The sequence below is a fragment of the Semicossyphus pulcher genome, unplaced genomic scaffold (assembly GCF_022749685.1).
Source record: "Semicossyphus pulcher isolate SPU_LCO1_2020_fin unplaced genomic scaffold, fSemPul1.0.p SCAF_11, whole genome shotgun sequence".
NCBI lineage: Eukaryota > Metazoa > Chordata > Actinopteri > Labriformes > Labridae > Semicossyphus > Semicossyphus pulcher.
Window position 1 is genome coordinate 17,638,862 of NW_027211615.1, and position 20,517 is coordinate 17,659,378.

At 43.3% G+C, this 20,517-nt stretch overlaps 1 protein-coding gene across 1 annotated transcript; it reads left to right on the forward strand.

The window, feature by feature from the left end:
- The first annotated feature begins 9,456 nt into the window (after nucleotides 1-9,456).
- On the forward strand, nucleotides 9,457-20,024 carry LOC138613363 (E3 ubiquitin-protein ligase pellino homolog 2). Its single transcript, XM_069687031.1, has 7 exons — nucleotides 9,457-9,793; nucleotides 14,625-14,754; nucleotides 15,072-15,173; nucleotides 17,121-17,318; nucleotides 17,415-17,600; nucleotides 17,711-17,916; nucleotides 18,080-20,024. Exons 1-7 carry the CDS (start codon nucleotides 9,714-9,716, stop codon nucleotides 18,462-18,464), a joined length of 1,287 nt encoding a protein of 428 aa, XP_069543132.1. The 5' UTR covers nucleotides 9,457-9,713; the 3' UTR covers nucleotides 18,465-20,024.
- The last annotated feature ends 493 nt before the right edge of the window (nucleotides 20,025-20,517 follow it).

Genomic DNA, 20,517 nt, shown 5'->3' on the forward strand with positions numbered 1-20,517 from the left:
TAAGAGGAAGTGAGAGTTTTGGGCGTTAGAAGGTTTTGAAAAAAGGGGACTAGTTAGAGCGAGCTGTGAGGTGAAGTGAGCCCCGGCCTGTTTCCTTTCTGCACATGCATGTGTGACTCACTGGCTGTGAATAAGTGATGAGCTCTCTGGTTTCAGAGAAGTGATTGTCAAGTAAACCGGGCTTTTGCTTAAGGCCTTAAAGTATCCTTTTGTCGATGGCACTCTTTGCTTTTGACATTTTCAAATTAAACCAGATTTCAAAATAAACAAGCTTAAACTTTTAAACAGAAAAATCTTGCTATGTAATGTGTAACTTCACATTTGTCTGTTTAAACAAGGGGGCTTTTCAAAATAAAATCAGATACTTTCATGAGCAGGAAATGATGCATTTCTTACAAACTAAGATTTTTATTGTCGTCCGGATAAAAAATCTTAAATTTGTTGTAACATCTAAGCAGGGTGAAACTGGGCCAATGAGAACTTGATGAGAGCAGTGTCTTACCTCATGTTTGTGTAACTCCTGAGGTTAGGGTGACAGCCTCACCTAAGAGCTGTAACACACAGACTCTAGATCAGGCCTCATTTTAACATCATTCATACTGTATATTGTGCTTAGATTGAATCTGTTTCCAGGCTATAAAAATAAGGATATAAGCTGTGTGTGTGTGTAAGGTCGGCTTCCCCTCTATGTGCATTAAAATAAGGTGGGTGTGATCGTAATTGTGGGTGGTGACATCACCTCATGAAGTCAGGAAACGGTTGAAAGCAGAAAATAGTTGTCATGGAAATCGGTGGTTTAGATTAAAAACAGTTACAGTGAGTGTCAGGTTGAATTGTGAAGATAAACACAGAGAAAAACTAAATTCAGAATTTTTCAAATGTTCAGGAGAGTCACAGTCGAGGAATTTGTCTGCAGGAATCTTCGCTCTCTGTCTGTGTATTTGCTCTGTGCTGTTTGCTCTGTAGCAGCTGATTTGAAGTTTGACCTGTTGCTGTGTTGAAAGCAGTGTCGTGAATGTGAAGGACAGGGACAGGCAGTTCAGCTGAGATAGACACAAATGTTGCCGCCTTTTATCTCTCCTGAAACTGCTGCGTCTGTTACAGGAATTCCTGCATTTTCAGAGCTCATGAGAGCAATATATTTGAACAGTTGAGGGCAGGGCCTCCGCAGTGTCAGACACGATCAAGTTTGCTTCTAATTTTCCATTCATGACTTCTATTGTGAAATCCCAAAGTCAAATCTATGAACGAGTTTCTTTTCTCATGAGAGGAAGTGTGTGAAGGGAGGGCAGTTTGAAACTGATGTTACATCAGCGCTGAGCCAGTGAATCACACTGCACATGTCAGAGGCTTTTTGTACAGCTGTCAGTGAACTCGGCAGCAGATGCACTGCACACATTGGAGGGTGTCAAGCGCTGTCAGAATCACCTGTGGCCCTCAGTTAAGGGACTAGATTTAAGGTTTTGTCCAAAGCTAGGCGTAATGTATTAATTAATGTGTAGAGAGAGTAGCTGCTAGAATAGATGCTACTTCTCTCTAAAGTTTTGGTTGTCAAATTGTACACAATTACCCTGCAACACAAGGGATTTACTAAGAATGTCTTTCCTGCTAGCAGTGAAAGCTACTACAGTAGTGTTGAACTTGAATGAAACCTCAAGTAGACCCGCTTCATTTTGTCTCTCGCACAGTTTTAGCCTCTGCGCTGCCATTGTGTGTCCCTGGGTGGGGGTGGACTGCACTATTGTACATCATTTGAAGGGGGTGGCTTCAAACAGTACTTTTAAACTGAGCTTAGTGGCAGTTCCTCTGTCCTTTGTGTACTCAGGCGTTCCTCTTTGATTCTGATCTCACGGCAGGTCTTCGTTCTGCAAACCAGGAAACAGACAGACAATGTACATTTTAGCATGAAAGAGTCATAAACTAAGATTTATTGAAACATAGTACATGCTTTCTATAAAGTAATCACCTGTATGAATGTGTGTGTCATGCTACTGCAAATCGTTCTCCTCTACAATCAGTGCTAGCTCTGCTAAAAGCAGTACAAGCATTGATACTGTTCATGCTAACAATAGCATGCACACATACGCTAACACTTCTGTTGAAGTTGAGGTGCTTTTCTCACACCTCAGGCAGCCGTTGTCTGTCTCTGCCCACATGTTTCCATAGAGCCGGGTGCTTTAGAGACGGTATGTTCACTTTACTTGAAGAGCCAGAGGCCAAGAGAAGCACTCAGTGAGAGTTTCCCCCTCGAGTGCTTCTCATCATGTTTGTACAAATGTGTTTAAATGTTAGCTACATCGGCTAGTGTAGATATGTACACACTCTGTGGAATGAAGTGAACAGATATACAAGTTTTGACAACATTTAGAAAGCATAATTGTAGAGTACAGACCACCAACAGTTAACTACTGTTGTCTGTTACAGTAATGAATGATTAGTTGGAGCGCTAAATGTTATATTTAGCAGAGCCGAGCTAGCTGCTTCCTCCTCATTACTGTCTTGTAAGCTAACAGGCTGGTAGCTGTGGTTTCACCCTGAGCAGAAATACATGAGTGGCATTCAACTTCTCGCCTGACTTTCTGACAGATATAAAGACATAGAAAATATACAGTACTATGTGACTGCCAAAAGAATAAAACAAATATAGACCGTTAAATAAGGAACTAAAGAAACGTGGGGTAAAGGGAGGCAAATTGAATCTTTAAAGCATTATTTAGCATTGAGGAAATAAAAAACTAGAGATTAATGGAGAAACTGGTTTAATGAAGAGGATTTAATTTAAATTTACTGTTATTTATGAAGTGATTTATCAGCCCCAGTCTAATAGTGATCGATTACCCTGGCCCACACTTCAGCATTGTGGATAACAGGCTAATTACCTTATATGCTAGTTGCTACATGCCATTAAAAAAGAGGAAGATTGAAGACTTGTGTCTCTGTTATCTTTATAAAAACTACTATAATCCAAACTATTTTGAAGCTCAGTCACTCTTGGCATGATATTTTAAATTTTATTTCTATTTAACCTTTATTTAAACCGGTCGTCTGATTGAGACAGGGTCTAATTCTCAAGAGAGACCTGTTGACCATAAGACAACAGCAGCAATACAACGCTAAGTTACACACAGGCAAAACATTCAAAAGTGCAAACCTAATTAGTCTAGAGAAAGAATATTAATTACAAAAATATTGTGGTCATGACGTTTCTATGAAGAGAAACAGAATGAAATAGCTAAATGAAAATCTACCCCGCACAATCAAACTTGTCACAGCTAATCACATGCAATCCTGATGTTTAAAATGGGGACCCTTCAACATTTTGTCACACCTCTGCATTCTCCATCATCAGCCTCTGGTGGTTTTCTAAACCAGGACAGTGCATCTTCCAGTTGACATGGGAAACAGGACCAAAAAATCCTGCACTCCTCAAACACACCCCTCCGCTGAGTCTTCATTAAACCAGTTTTTGTTCAGCTCATCATGTCTAAGATTCACCCTCAGATTTATTTTCTTTCCATCTTTTTCAAACCTCTGTCTTCTGAGTGAATGATTATCTGCGCCTGTCTTCACAAGCATTTCCTGTCCAACAACATCCACCATTGACTCACACAAAAGGGACTTCAGGACCGGCTGGATGGGCCCCGAGCTGCAGCGCAGAAACTCTCAGCGTCTGGGTTGTCATGGGGCCCGTTTAAACAGTGTCATAAAAGCAGCATGCGGGGTGACATTCAGCTTCCAGGCGGTTGTAAGCTACTCAAAATCTGTCGCACATTGCGCACATCCCTCCGCCTTGGACAATGTGCTGATAATTACAGGGAGCCCGAGGCCTGTGTTTGCATTTGGAGGAGAAGTTGTGCAGTGGGAGGGAGATGTGCGCTGCAGCAATGATTCAGGCTCACAGATGTAATTAATGGAGGCTGTGCATTTAGAGCACTGCTTTATCAACGTCTAGAACAAGGCGGTTTTAACAGAATAGTTCTTTATCATCGTCACAAAAATAGAAAATTATTGCAGGTGCAAAGGGAAAAATGTATGTTTCCCTGGTACACAAGTTATGACTTTGCTGGGTGCAGTTTAGTGCTTGTTTTTATGATTTATCTCTACTTTTAATGTCATTTATGGTGTTTTTAATCTCTGTATAACCTCTTATAAGCTTAATAATGGAACAGTCATATTGCTTCAGCAGATAAAACTATGAATTCAATAACAGGAAGCTACGTGATCTTCTAATTGAAGACAGATTACTCCCCTGAAGATAAAGACTTAACATGATTGGTTGATGTAGAGTTATGCTTTGGTTTGTGACAGGAAGTGACATGTGCTGCAACCTTCCTGTGTGGCACGTTGTTCACCACAGTAGCAGATGGATAGGATGAGATAAAACATTATTAACAGGACAAAAAAGAGAAGTACAACAGAGGTGTTAAATGGGGTTAAGGTAGTGTTAATCTGAGGGGAACTAGGTTTCGTTTAACCATACTGTAATTAGCTGGACTGACTGCTTTATATTCCTGCTGTAACTCCATCTTGAGGGACGATAAAACAATCAACAAGTGTCATTATGCCTCCCTTTCAAAGCTCTTGTGATACACCTGTTGCAGCGAGGTCAAAGGTCACCATTCACACTTTGTTTAATTATAAAATGGCCCGTTGTGGAATTCTGAAGAGGGAGCCAATTACTCTAAATGTCGCTGTGTCTCTGTTCCCCGTTGGCAACCTCCCACTAACACAAACACAGAAATAGCCTCACCAACACAACTTTCATCCCTAAATAACACACAACATTAAATCCCAAAATAACCCACCACACACACAGCCTCCCCACCGCCTCTTATTAATGACCCGTCTGAGGAGCCATCTGCTTTCGTGTGCAGCACACACACCGGCAGCTGCGTGTGTAGCCCCCGTGCTCGGGTCATGTACATGTATGGCAGGTTGTTGGCAGGTGCTGCATGGAGCTCTATGAGGAGCTCTATGATTTGTGAAAGGACTCAGTGTGCTGTGAGCGATCAGCGAGGAACGTCTCGGATCAGTAGGCTGTGTTTAAGCTCAGCTGCAGTTGTTCTACTAAAAAGGCTGATCATGTTACATGCTGGGAAATGTTTCCTCCTTTTTGTGTTGGTTCTCCTAAGAAGGATTGGATTCATACAGCTATTTTGTATATTATGTTGGATCAGTGATAAATACAATAATGAATGGCCTTTAGTGAGAGGAAGCCTTTCAAAATAAAGTTACAAAGTGCTTCAAAAAGGCAGCAAAATAAAAGATCATAAAATCATCAGGTTAAAAAGAAAAGTGTGGGCTGAAATGAGACAATTACAAATATTTTAAAAATAAACAATATACAGTTGAAAGAAAATTAAAATACAAAAGTAAAATAAGGACAGTCTCACCGATAAAAGTATGTTTTAAGAAGGGCCTTTAGTTTTCAGCCTGGTATTTGAAACAGACAAAAGACCTATATCAAAGTCCGTACCCACTTAAACGTTTCAGGTCAGAAATAAACTATAAAGAGCCTTAAAATCTGGCATTATAAATCATAAAGATCTGCTCTGAACACGTACTATAGGAGCCAGTTCAAAGAAGCCAAAACAGGAGTTTTATGGTCATGATTTGAGGGTCAAAAGTCTATAGGGTATAAATTGTCTGTGTCTTTAAAAGTTAACATAGATTGTATCTTTGAATCATCTTTTCATCCAAAGTGAAACAGTGGAATATACAGTATATTGCCCAGCAAACCAGCTTCAAAGTTTAATCTTGTCACATGTGCAGCAGCTTTATTTGGTCCTTTTCTGACTGGGATTTGGCTCAGACATCTCTACAAGGCCCTTAAATGACTTCCTTCCCTCCTGCTTCTCACATGATCCCACGTCATCTCTGCTTGTGTTGCTCAATGATGTTGGTTATCTTACAGTACCATTATGTGCAATCAAACTTCCTCCAAAATCAGCACATATTATTCCAAACAATAGTAACTCTGCACTCCCATTTTGTTCAAGCTATTATCCACAGTTTATACAATCAATTTCTGACGCCATTTATTTCCAGTGTTTTGCAACAAACCTGCTTGTGTGTGCAATTAGTCGTCCCTGCGGGGAACCACAATCACGCGCGCAGCCTGTTGTGTGTACGTGCCCGTGCAGAATGGGAATATGCTGAGCCATCTGCACTATCATGTCTGCTCCATGTAGGAGTCTGCCTCCTCATCACACACACAGGCGCAAACACCCAGCAGGCATGTGTGCACTCGTGCATCACAGGTAGGACACTGTCTCTTTGTTACGAGCAGACGGCAATGGCTGCATATCAGAGATCATATCAGGATTTAAATAAAGGTGGTATAATGACTCTTGTTGCTCTGTTTGGTATTTTCACTGGTGCACATAAGCTGCAGGAGATGTGGTGTTTAAATGACAGACATACCTTTCCTTTGTTTGCTCTCGTCTCTATGGCAACATGGACAAAGACTCAGCGGCAGATGGCTGTAGCACATCTAAGTGGTCTAAATTGACCGTCTTAGTCCCATCCCTTACTTACCAGCCCCCTCAGAAATATCTGTTTCCAGCTTTTAAATCTGCCTCAACCAATTCCAGATTGAGGAAGTCGGCCTGGCCTTTACATCACAGATACACTGACCCTGATTATAAATCAATCCAGACGTCACATTTGTTGCCATATCATGCAACTAATTGCCAAAAGCTTTAAAAGAGAGTTTTGTCTTGTCTGATAAGGATAATGTCATCTATTTGTGTGTCCTTACATTTTAAATTGTGTATACGTATAGTATCCTGTTGTTGTTACATGTAAAAGTGGTTATATTTGTGTAAAGATTCTCTGTTATTTGGAGCATTTCTCCCAGAAATGTCCTTGTTTTTGTTCTGCACGAGCATGCACTTCTAAATGACCAGTGTCCACCTCTCCTGCTTTGTTTTTCCTGACTTGTGGTGCGCCTAGCCAAAAGCTGCATAATGATAGCAGAGGTAATACTTTCCACATGTTCACAATTAGGCGTAAACAATCTGATCTGTGATTTGTTCACCAAATATGGTTTCAACATGATTTGGTACATGCAAGACTATAAATTCCTTTCCAAATTGCCTGGTTAGATCCCTCATATCCATGACGGCGACATCAATCACAAAGCAAGCTGCTATAAATGGAGATTTTACACTGAGATGAACTACTGTGCAGCATTTTTTGTATATTATGTGCTCTGTTAATACTAATCAGCAGTAGCAGGACGTGCACGAGACCTCACACTGAGGTGACTGACTACAGAATTTGTCAGGTCATTATGGCACAAAGTGGCTGCCAATCAAAACTGCCATGTCCAATCTTTTTCATAATAACATCAGTTCCTTTTTACTGAGAGAGGATCTAGATGGCAGAACTGATGACATTATGGAAAAGAGTCTCTATATGAGCATTTTCCTTTGCGTTTGTGAGGTAATATCGAGAGCAAAAAGATGCTTTATAATCACACAGGAAACTTTGCAAGGACAAGCATCTTCCCCATAATGACCTCAGAGAAAAGCTACAAGAGGAATTCTTCAGTGGGGATAAATGAAGCACTTCAAGTCATTAAATATTTTGATTACCAGACATGTAGTGGATTTAATTCCTTCAGAGAATTCCAATTCCAATTCCAATGAGACTGAGTAAATAATCCACCCAGTGCACACTGGATCCTCGCCCTGCTGATTGATTGTTACAGCCATAAACTATGTACATTAAAGAGGGCAGAGAGGATTCCTGCTGCAGGATGGAGGCCGAACATATTTTAATGCTGGAATTTCGCCAGTCAAAGGAGGGGGGAAGCATGAAAGAAAAGTAAGAGCAGAGGAAAGAGAGAAGAGAAAATGTGAGATACAGGGAGATTGAGAGCATGAGGAGGGTGTGACCTTAATCCCTGAGTGGGAAAGAAAGGCATACACACGCACACACACATCTGGTCCATCCAGTTTTGTATCTCAGAAGAAAAGTATGCAGGGGTTAAACTTCTGCACATGGTGGAACTTGTGTACTGTTAAACCCTTATGAGGTGAGTCAGCACTGCAGTTGGTTAATTAGTTACTCTGTGGCTGCAGTGGGCTGTCGTTCATTCATTTTGGGTGTGGTTGTTTGTTTTCTAATTGATGCTGGAGCTCATTCATGACTCATCAGCCCTTTCAGTGTCATCAACAGCCTCTGTGAAGTTGAAACACTTGAGCTGATGTGCGAGGCAAGGCATGGGTGTTTCCAATTTGAATTTGTTATCATATCACTCATGTAACATCTGTACATTTGCACAAGCAAATGTTTTAATGACACTGATAGCTGTGATAGCAGAGGCTAACATCACCACAAAGTGCAGAGTCTTGCAGAACACTGCATGGCGCCTGCATGCAAGCCACTACATGTTACACCACCCCGCCAGAACCCTAAGTAGGCTACTGTCAACATGAAGGCAGCCATGCCGGCGTGGAGACACGGACAGATTCTGTTACTGACACTCCAGATCTGAGTTCAGTCCAAGAAGGCCTGCAGGGAAGGCTTTGCTTTCAATCTCATCAAATAACAATGAACAGCAAGGAAAATGTGCCAAGTATGTGACTTATCTGAACCAACTGTATGTCTCAGTCCCATTCATTCATATTGAGATACTATAGGGTCATATCTCAGAGTTTTACCAGAGAGAAAGACACATTATGGAACACAGTAAATGCTATTTCACCAATGCACAACTGATGTTTCGACTAAAATCTGTGTAAATAGTCACACTTGACCAACTTCATGAGCTGGAAAGTTGTAGTTTGCAACTGAAGTGCACTGCCCTCATGTGGCCACAGCATTGTGAGTGAGTACGTAGCCTACACACCACTGTTTGTTTGTGTGTGAGAGAGGGAGGGAGAGATGGAAGTGTAGGCTCCAGCCGGCCTATATCTGTCTCCCAACTCCCACATGAAATGCAGACAAGAAGAAAAGAAGGTGTCTCGTCTGGGGCGCAATGGTGACCCACATCCCAGCTACACCACACCCCCGAAGCATCTCATTACGTCAGACTAGATAATCACTCGCGAGATAAGAGCTATATTATGTCCATACATAGGATGTATGGCCTAGTCTTTTACTTTAAGTATGCCAGCACGCCTCTACACGCCAGCAGATGTGGGCACTTCCCCTGGATTCCGAAATGCCTCATTTTGTTCTATCAGTGGGAGCAAGCTTCTCACCAAGGTTGCGTCCATTTCTTGTTCCATAGGAATATTCATGCTACCGTGCATTTATATTTACATTATGGATATGTTTCTACGCAATTTAATTGCGAATAAAGACTTACAAATGTTTAAAAAATCAACAAGCACGCATTTATCGGTTAAGACATAATTTTGTCAACTATTGTGAGATATTTTCTGAACGACCACCCCTACTATAGATGGTATGCCCCACTCCCTGCCGTTAGCCGTTGTTGTACCCTATGCTACTGAGCAGCAGATATGTTGCGTTACTAACTAGCTACAGACTGGCGTTTTAGCAACGAAAAGATGCGCCTTCACGGGATTAAAACAATAAAAGAAACATCAAGAAGTCGGGAAAAACTTTGCCCAACTATGCCCAAACTTTAACAGACTAAACCCCAAATCACTTCCCGTCAGTTTCGAGTGTGTTAGCATTGTTTTATCCCTCCACTGTTGCCATTGGACGCGTTTTTTCTCCTGGAGCAGTCCAGTCTGATGAATTCACCGAAAAGAGACGGAGATGATGATGTGCCCATTAAAGACCCGGTGAAATACGGCGAATTGGTCATTTTAGGGTAAGTCCTTTAAAACCTGAACCGTAAAAGAAACTGGTGGGACGAAGACAACCCTCCAGCGGCAAATTAACGTTTAATATGTAGCGGCACCATCAGCACAATAAACCAACAGATGACGTGTAAGGTTTAATCCACTGCTCTTATTACAAATACCCTCTTTATCGCCGTTTTAAGGGTCGGTAATCCACTACAGCATAACATTTTAGCTCATTGTTCTTTAATTGCCGTCGTATGCCGCTAGTCTATGGCAATGTATTAATGTTACAAACTAACTTTGTCTTCCTAATAAAGCATATTCCCTGAAATTATGACACATTTACACATCATGGATGGTACGTTTGAGTGTTAAAGGAGAAAATTGTGCTATAGCCAAAGCACATATGTCTACTACGGATGTAGCCGCTTTTCATCAATGGTTGTAGTGTGGGTAAGCAGCGCTGGCTTGCTCAGGCTGAAAACCCCAATGATGTCATACTATGCTGGATCTGTGATAGCTAAAGAAAAGTAGTACTGAAGGTGATATCATTGTCTGAAAAATACATGCATCTTGCTCATATTATTTAGTCATAAACCTTCATGTATTACTAATTAATAAACGTCGCAGCCAGATGACCATCCATGCCAAGGAAGGAGGAGTAGGAGGAGGATGAGGAGGAGTAGAAAAACCCCTTCTACATCAGCAGCACACACAAGCACACAGTGGGCAGGATGTGCTGATGACAGCCACCAGCTTCCACAGCATTTCCACCCCTGCAGCTCCACACTGTGCAGGGTCTGCAGGGACCAGAAATGCCACAGCACACACACACACACATGCAGACACAGTCATATCCAGGCTTACACAGGCCTCCCTGTTACCCCGCAGAGCTTCCTGTGTATACCAAAGATAACTGACCTAATGGCCTATCTCTTCCCCTCCGGCTGAACATGGAGCGAGGAGGCTGTGGGCTGCCTGCATCAGAATACTGATTAGCGTCCTCCTCATCATCTGACTGTTTTAACAGAGCGGCCCTTTACTTTCTCTGATGAGAAGAAGGACTAATGATTTAATATGTATTTTGAAGTGTTGGGCATGCAACTTAAACAGAAGCGAGCTCTGCGGTGTGCACCACGTTGTATTGTGTGCCCAAGTGAAGGCTGCAAATGCACTTTGAATTAGCTTACTAAAACTGTAGTGAGTGAGGTTTGATCTTGTTCTGATGGGATGATGGCCACAGGCTCGTAGGCGATTATAGGTATTATGTCTGTAGTTTGAATCATGTGGAAGAAGATACACTATTGTCAATATTATCACATATATCCGGATCAGCTGGATCTGTTTTCTGTCATCTCTCCCCAAACACTCAGCAGGTAACTTTGACAGCAGATACAAAGTGACAGAACAGGCTGTTCTTTCTGCTGCATGGTGTTTATTTTTTATATCTTTCTCTCCTCTTTGGTGCAGGTGTGTTTAAACTTTGCATCTGTCAGCCTTGATGATTACATGCCCATGTGGTCGATGTCTGCTTCCCTGCAGGCCATGTGATCTTTGCAGAGGCTGCCTGGCTGCCATCACTCATTGTCCTTAGTTAGCCTGGACACCATGTACAGCAGCTCGACTCGCTCATAACCCGCTCCCATCACAGTGCAAACACCCTCTTGTACTCTGTATTTATCTCCCCCACGCCTTTTTTTTTTAAATCTCACCCGTAACATTGTCTCTGTCGCATTCCTCCGTCTATCACCCGGTCTGTTCCCTGCCAGCCTCCTAGTGTTTTGCTGAGTGCTGACTTTCACAGAGGCAGGCCTCCTTGGTGGCTTGCCCTCAACGAAAATAAACCCAGTGTCGAGGGGCAGAAGGAGTGAATATTTCATATTGTGCTTTATGATGTATGCACATGCGTGTTACGGGTCAGAACTGACCTGGCAAATTGCACTTTGTGAAGCAGCTCATCCTCTGGCCTCTTCCCTCGACCCCTCGTCTTTCTCTCTCGCCCTTTGCTTCATTTTATTCTCCGTCTTCTGTTTCTGTCAAGGCGCTGGCTTTCCTTCCCCATAAGCTGATTTTTTTCCCTCCTGTGCCCTCTCATCCTCGCTCCCATTTCACATCTCCTGCCTTCTAAGCAGACCCCGCAGAAGCCTTTCCTCCCGTGCCTTCCTTCCCTGACCCAGTCCTCCTCCTGTCAGACAGGGTCCAGTTTGAGCTGACAGGCAGGGCTGCAGAGGGAGCAGGTAGCACTGAGTCATCCTCTGCGATTGGACTCGACATTTATTAAATATCACAAGCAAAATGTCCTCGGTATGAAGGGATTTTCCAAGTAACAGACGTGATCCTCTCTCCAGAATCATGCTGAGTGTCTGCCCTCATCTGGCCTCGGGGTTGTTCCCAACAGAAATACATTTTTGCTCCTGAGATTCATGGAAGTAAAGCTCATTAAAAATGCATTACGTCAACAAACTTTTCCTAGACACATTTTCAACTTCAACCACCAAACCAACTCCCACATGTGGACTGCCAAGATGAACTGCTATCACAGAAATAAACATGTATATCAAAATAATGTAAAGTAAATAGAGGAAAAAGTCTTCCATTTGAGGTGATTTTCACTTTGCTTTTGCTGAAACTCAGGTCAGAAATGTTGATTAGCTGGGTTTCGTCTTAATTCCCTGCCATCTGTTGTGTTTAATCTGGTTAAACTCGTAAACAAGCTGCTTTTTCTAACTTTTATTGAAGAAACATTTGAAACAATTCAGATTGAGAATGAGTAGAAAAAGAACAGAAAAAAGTATTCACACCAATGACTATATATCTAAACGGACGACATGTCCCCATCTGCTCTCATTGAAGCCAAAATACCCCCCATGACGGGCGCTGCCTTCTTGAGCTGGTGACGTCATTTGGAGCCAGAGTTGCGCAGTAGAGACCGGCCAGTGGAGCCGCTGTAGCCACAAACCAGAGCACACACTTAAATTACTATTTAAAAAAAAAAAAAAAAGGCAAGGATCCCGCATATCGGCGTGCTGACCAGCAAAGCAGCTTCTTGTGTTGGTCTGAATCAGACGTTCCCAGATATGTAAACTTCAATGACTGTAGTGATTGTTTTAGTTACGTCTCCTCGCGCCGTTCCTCCTCTACTCTGCTGAACAGATCGGCTGCAGGAGCCGGATTTGTCAACAGAGCTGTCATATAACTAATTAAAAATAATCTTGTCAGAAAAATGAACACTTGGATGTAAATTTAGCATGATAAGAACTAACTATTTGTCCCATTTGTTAACATGGAGGAGGCGGGCTTTATGAGCTATACTGCAGCCAGCCAGCAGGGGGAGATAGAGATGTTATGGCTTCTCTTTTAGGGAGCTGTCATGTCGTCCATCTTTTTATACAGTCTATGATTTACACACATTAGTGTGTTTTTTACTATTTGACACAAAGCTACGCCAGTGTGAAAGTGGCGAATATTGGTGAATATTTTTATTTAAGAAGCAAAAACCTGTTATTTATGTGCATTTTTTGCTTTAGAAATAACTTAAACGATTAGAAAAATAGTTTCAGATTAGCTCTCTGTGAAACGATTGTTTCAGCGCTCCTATTAAGTACTTCTCCATCTTAATTGCGCTGCAGCTAAGGATTACTTTCGTCGACAATTATTCTGTGAATTCTGATGATAAGAGTTGCTTTGTCACAAATAACACATGCACACTGCAAGAGTGGTGTTTCAGTACTGATTGGAAAAATAACCAAAAGATTTCAGTGATGTTAATGTTGAAGTGCAGGGACGTTTTATGAACAGCAGCAGATATTGGCGTTTTCATTTGATGAATAAATCAATTGTCAAAAATTGTCATTGATTTTCTAATAATAGACTGCTCGGTAAATTAACTTCAGCCTTTTGGTATGGAAAGTGTCAGAGTAAGTCGTGGCTTCTTCAGCCCACCCTTCAAGACAGACCAGAGCCAGACCAGATGCCCTCTGATCTGATAAAGTTTGAAGGCCCGGCAATGACGCTCATTGCCCCTCACAGAGTGTCTGCTGGGTATCCTCTGAGTGGTTGTTAAGCAGGACCATGCCCTGCTGTTTGCTGGAAAAACCTGCATACCACCGTCTTTTAGAGCTCAACCTGTAAAAATCAGTCTGACTCAGCTCCTAAAAAAAAGAGGACCGTCTGTGTTTTAGTCAGCACCTGCCTCGCTCACTTTTATTAAAACATGACAACTGAGATCATCTTCTCAAAAAAAAGGTTCGTATTAAATTATAAAACACTCGGGGCTTAGTATAAATAATTAACCACTCTCATGAGAAGAATCTGAGTCTTCATGTCTGTTTCTGTTTCGATTAATGAACACAAAGTAGTATGAATCCTAGCTGGAGCTCTTACTCAAGGTTATATGGTTAATTGTATTCGTGCGATGGTGTCACTGACCTTCTGAAAACGTGGGTTAGATAAAGAGCGATGGCCTCTTTAGTAAACATGAGCCTCAACGAGCTGAGAGAGCGAGATCAAGCGCTTGTTGTCCTCTTTCTCTACGGTTCAGATCGGCACTTTAATGTGAATCACGAGAGTCAGTGTCAGAAGCATTTGCCATAATGTAAGTGTAAAGAATGATTTTTTAATTCTGCACACATCCTGGCAGCATCGCGAGTTTCTATTTATAGCTTTAGTTCCCCACAAGTGGTGGCAGATCATAAGTACAGTATGCAAACAGTGTTATAACCCCACCGTTAGGCTTTCTAGATAACATCGGACAAACTGGGAATTACATGTGTGAACTTGCATCTGTCCTGTGTTCCAGTGTGATCTAGATCAGTCAGCGCTCATGTTTCCCTCCCCCCTGTGTTTGCTTTCCTCCAGGTACAATGGCTCTCTTCCAACCGGAGACCGTGGGCGCAGGAAGAGCCGCTTCGCTCTGTACCGAAGGGCCAAGGCCAACGGCGTCAAACCCAGCGCCGTGCACATCCTCAACACACCGCAGGACAGCAAGGTACGTGTGCGTCTGCGTGTTTCATCAGTGTGTGAAGCATCGGTTTCCTTCCTGTGACCGCCTGTTGTCCTTTATAAATGGAGCAGAGGAAGGATGACTAAGTATGATATCTGTCTACATGACTGTCCGTCTTTGTGTGTTTGCGTTTGTGTCTGCCAACGTACAGATACATAATGCTTTTATTTTAAAATTATTCATGTGACTACATTTCATGGATTTTTTAAAGCATGCAGTGATTCAGTTTGATGTTTCGCCTGGCAGGAAAATTCACCAGAAGATGATTTAATCACCTCTGCTCATTGCTGTTGTTGTTGCAGGCTGTCCACAGCAGGGGGCAGCACAGCATCTCTTTCACGCTGTCCCGTAACCAGACTGTGGTGGTGGAGTACTGCCATGACAACAACACAGACATGTTCCAGGTACAGAAACACGCCAAGGATATCAAGAATACATGCTCAACTTTTTTTTGAATGTCCTGGATAATTCATGGTTCGTTTTACAGCTAAAACAATCCTAGATATGACATCATGAGCGCTTCCTAAAATATGCTGTTATGTAACGCCATCAAAGGAAGTCAGAGGAGGTAGATTATTTCGGTTCAGGCTTGGGACTATTTAAAATGAAGACGTGTGGAAAATCTCCGGCCTATTTTTACACCCAAGGTTCTTTTCTTATTATAGCAGCGCAGATAGATTTAATTTTTAACGAATGATGACGTAGCTGTAACCCAAATAACCCGCAGCAATGAAAGGCAACATCAGGTGGAAAAACTAAACTCTCGCTCAAATGTAGAAGCTGCTAGTGTGAATCTAGAACTCTTACTAATTGGGTTGTTATGTGTTTGAAAGTTAATGTGTCCTAATGATAAGGATAAGGACTCAGTGAAGGAGTGTGCCCTCATCCCAAAACTTATACTTAGCCTACCACATGACCCTTAGTGGTCACAGCAACCCAAACAGCGTTCCCAACTACAACAAACACAGGCTCCAGGTATTGACAAAGCTGATACTAAAATAATGTTTTTGAATTCAATACAATAAGAAAAATAGAGAGGGAAAAAGAGTTTGTGGAGAGAGATGTGTCGGCCGGATCGGGCTGTACGCTCTACCTCCCTCTACTCCCTCATTAAGGTGAGGGTGGGAGGTAACCCTATCCCCGAACCAATACTACCTACCCTACCACATGGCTTTTTAAAGCCCCCCACAACTTGTTGTTAGAGCAACAGGGTTATCAAGTGGGCTCCTCCCTTCACAGGTGTTTCGTCAGGTTAGGCCCACAAGACCTCGGGGAGGCTCAACAGTTAACTCTGGCGTCCCAGCCACCCCCCTCCATGCTAGCTCTCACCACCCATCAAAACCTTGTGCTATCAAATCCTTATGTAAAAACTGCAACAATTCATGGTGCCAACGTTACATAAGAAAAAGGAACGGAAAGGAAAAAAGGCCCCCAACTGGCATTATTTCTCCTCATCCAAATCCACTGACTTGTTATAAAGGAGCAATTCGCCCCTCGAAGAAGCCACTGCCAGTCAAAGCTGGTGTTCTCTGTAATCGATAGAAGCAATAATATTTGAAATTGGCGCCATAGCCGTGGAGACAGTTGTACAAACAGCTCGTGGTTTCACCCATTCTACAATCCTACAACACCCAGCGTGCATTGCGAACGGCCCAGCGAGAGACACTGGAGTGAAATACTACAGTTTTCCAGTCAAGGACATTGATCGCTGCAGGCAATGGCTCAGAGCGGTACAGACTGCAGTTTACATTTCAAACCTGACAATTTTGAACGAGACATGACATCGGAGGCGGGCGTCCTAGATTGAGGAAGTGTAGTTTAGCGAGCTCCCTGGCCTCCGCCAGATGACACGTTTTACGCAGTCTAGCGGAGGTTTTCCAGCGCCCATTGGAGAAGCACATAGCATCCTCCAAAGGCACAGAGCCAAATTTTTAAAAAAAATTCTACCATAATGGCGTTAGCTCCCCATAATAGCATGATAGGACTGAGGTTGAAAATCGGGCTACTGGCCCTTTAACTGCTTCGACTGACATCTCCTTCACTGCCTTTCGCCGACTCTGTCCACGCACTCCCAGTTTTCCCAGTGCTATGAACCCTCTACATCCCACTTCTACTGGACGAACCCTAACCTTTCATCCTCGCTGTTCAGCTTCTGCTGCCAAATCTGCATATCTAAGCCTTTTCCTTTCATACACCGTCTCCACTGAGTCCTCCCAGGGCACCGTCAGCTCTGTAAAACACCAAAATATAACAGTCATTCATTTGTGAATATCACCTTAAAAGGCATTTGTTGGGCTGACTGTTAATCCAGGACAGTAACAGTGAACATTTCTCTGTGCTGTTCTCTGCAGATTGGACGCTCCACAGAAAGCCCCATTGACTTTGTGGTGACAGACACCTCTGGAGGGGGGAAGGAGGGGGAGGATCCCTCCATCGCACCCAGCACCATCTCACGTTTTGCCTGCAGAGTTGTGTGTGAACGCAACCCACCTTACACCGCACGCATCTACGCCGCCGGCTTTGACTCGTCAAAAAATATCTTCTTAGGAGTGAGCAGAGAAATTATTCAACCAACAAAGAGTATTTATGTACAATCATCATAAACTAAGAAAAAGGTTTAAACTGATTATTTGTGCTCATCACAGGAAAAAGCAACCAAATGGAAAAACCCTGATGGGCACATGGACGGCCTCACCACCAACGGAGTCCTAGTGATGCACCCAGAGGGTTTCCCAGAGGACCCAAAGCAGGGTCTGTGGAGGGAGATCTCTGTCTGTGGAGACGTCTACGCCCTGCGGGAGACACGCTCCGGACCCAGCCGGGGCAAACTGGTGAGCCACTGCCAGAGTGCTTTCTACCTGCACAGTTCTTTTTAAGCCTGATCAAGGCTGGGAGGTTTGCTTATGGTGCGATTTTTTTAGCATGTGTCTGTCCTCTGCAGGCAGAGGGTGAGAGCAGTGCGCTACGTGACGGTTCCCTGGTTGATCTGTGTGGTGCAACCCTGCTGTGGCGTACAGGTGAGGGGTTGATGCGTGCTCCAACCCTGCGTCACCTGGAAGCGCTTCGCCAGGAGTTGAACGCGTCGCGGCCCCAGTGTCCTGTCGGCCTCAGCACACTGGCCTTCCCCAGCCTGCCACGCAGCCACAGGTAGGAGCATTATTTTCTATCGTTATTTTGGTGTACAGCGCAAAGTTGAAGCATGTATGACTGATCTGTTGTGAAATATGTTATGAAATCCTGGTAGGAAGAAGAAGATGATGAGTTCACACCAAGTTGAAAATAATGAAAATCTGTTTATGCTCTGCTTCAGCCTTGAGGAGCGTCAGCCCTGGGTCTACCTCGCCTGCGGCCACGTCCACGGACGCCACGACTGGGGCCAAAGATCTGAAGGGGAGGAGCTGCCAGGAGAGGGCGAGGGCTCCACCACCCGCCGAGAATGTCCCCTGTGCCGGAGCGTGGGCCCCTACGTGCCGCTGTGGCTGGGCTGCGAGCCCGCGGTGTACGTGGACGCCGGATCTCCCACTCACGGCTTTGTGCCGTGCGGCCACGTCTGCTCAGAGAGGACAGCCAGGTACTGGGCCGAGACCCCGCTCCCCCACGGGACGCACGCCTTCAGACCTATCTGCCCCTTCTGCTCCACTGCCCTCAGCACCCCTGGGTGGACGCGGCTCATCTTCCAGGGCCCCATCGACTAGTCGCCACTCCTCAGCAACCACTTTCACTCTCACAGTAACAGGAAGATGCCTGAGCTACATTCAGGTTGTAAACGTTTATCAGTGTTCTTACACTCAGGCCAAACACTGTCCAACGTCTTCCCTGAACGCAGCTCAGGCTGAATAATCATTCCCCTTGTTTATCCTTTTATGCTTGTTGATTGGAGTAGGATCTGTAGTAAAGGTGGGAAAAAAAATGACCTCCAGGCCTCCATCATGGAGGATTCTGCTGCTTTCATTCCAACCAAACGCTACACAGGCTGATATCACCAACCTTTCAACAGAGGGTGATTCTCATTAATAAGATCATATATAGACCGGAGTTTAAAAGATGATGCTCTCCCCTTTTTAAACAATTATTTTCACTCCATTATCTTAACAACACTAATTATGTACTTTGTCATACTAAACAGACTGATCCAAATACTTGTATTTGTCTGTCTCTGAAGCCATGTAAGAAATAACAAGTAGCTTTTTGCACATAAGAAAAGAATGGCCTTTCTCCTCTGCTGATCCCCAGCGTCTGTGTGTCCTTACCTCGGTGAAACACCACCTCTCTTGCACTTCTCGGCCTGATATCCGACCACCTCCTTATTACTGAAAGATTATCGCCTAATGCTGCAACTCCATTACATTTACTTCTTAATTTACCCTCACTGTTATTTAACACCCAGTCTCTTTATAGATTTGCACTACCCCCTTTTCCTTCCTGAATAACCAGCTGATTTATATTCGTAGCTGCATCCTCAGCAAGCCAAATTAACCACTTACGGTAAAAGTGGGAGGTTAGGTGAAAACTATTCAGCATTTCATATTATTAACCAAATTAGAATGTTGTTGAGTGTATGCAGTCGTCTTCTTTTGCCCTAATGTATCATTTTAGTATAAAAGCTATGCAGAGATCCCATAAACAATACCCCTTCTGTAGTGAGAGGTTGGAATGAAAACCTGCAGACTATCTGCGAACATCTAGAGGGAACACTTCACACCGTGTGATCACACCACAAAGAATCCACCTGTCGATCCCAGATCTTATCCCGACCATCAAGCAGAGCGAGGATAAGCCAGGGCCGGGAATGAAACCAGGTATAAATCCACTTCATAACTCTCTACAGCAATAAGAGCACTCCCATAGATAAGCTAGATGTTGTGCTATGTTTAGCCAAGTGTTACGTTGGCGGACGCTTCAAACATGGCTGAAACGGTTTCCGGGTTAAGGGCTCAACCAGAGGTGTGTTCAATAACAAGAGTGTGTGATTAAACCAAAGCACTAGACTTTAAAGATGAGCAATGAAATACCTGACGTTTATTTAAATAATGTTTGCAGATGAGTAGCCTCAACATGCTAACGGAAGTTAGCATGTTGAGGCTGCAGAGGAACACAGCAGGCGTCTGTTAGTGTTGGTTTGAACACACCTCTGGTTACTGAATAATGCTAAACAGGGTCCATGTTGGTTAGAAGGAGTGTCAAAAAGGTTTGACCTTGTGTAACCTCAAAAGAGAACCGTTTTTTTGTTCAAAGAAAATTATTTTGTTAGGAAATGGGGAGGGATTTATTCGGGGAAGCGGGGGGGGGGATTGTTTTAGGTGTTCAGTGTTTAAAAAAAGCTATTTTTCTAACTGATAATTGGTTTTAGTGAACTGTTACTACTCAGTGTAAGCAAGTTCTGTATGTTTCTGAATATTCTCGTGTGGTAGGTGTAGGAGAGCTTGTGAGTGAGAAAAACATTGCCAACACTGTGTCCGACAAACACACACTCAACACACTGCTACCGTTTAAACATTGCCCAGACAATGAATGTAGCCAAATACTCGGGCTATATTTAGCCTTCCCTGGTGCTCATATTGAATGGTCTATATTGTGATACTATTTTTGTAACTGAATATTATGGTGTAGCTTCGGCGATCTAGCTCGGAAAAAAAGTCGGATCATTTCAATAATAGCCTCAAGTGTGGAAGACGTATAATTGATAATACACGCTCACATGGAAATTGTGTCTAGCTTGCATGTGCTGAACGTACACATACAGTATGA

What these genes read in the sequence shown, in the direction of transcription:
- LOC138613363 (XM_069687031.1), top strand. Translation starts at nt 9,714, where the DNA reads ATGAATTCACCGAAAAGAGACGGAGATGATGATGTGCCCATTAAAGAC. An exon ending in ACAACACAGACATGTTCCAG is followed by an intron (nt 15,174 to 17,120) that starts GTACAGAAACAC and finishes TGTTCTCTGCAG; the next exon opens with ATTGGACGCTCCACAGAAAG. An exon ending in AGCCTGCCACGCAGCCACAG is followed by an intron (nt 17,917 to 18,079) that starts GTAGGAGCATTA and finishes GCTCTGCTTCAG; the next exon opens with CCTTGAGGAGCGTCAGCCCT.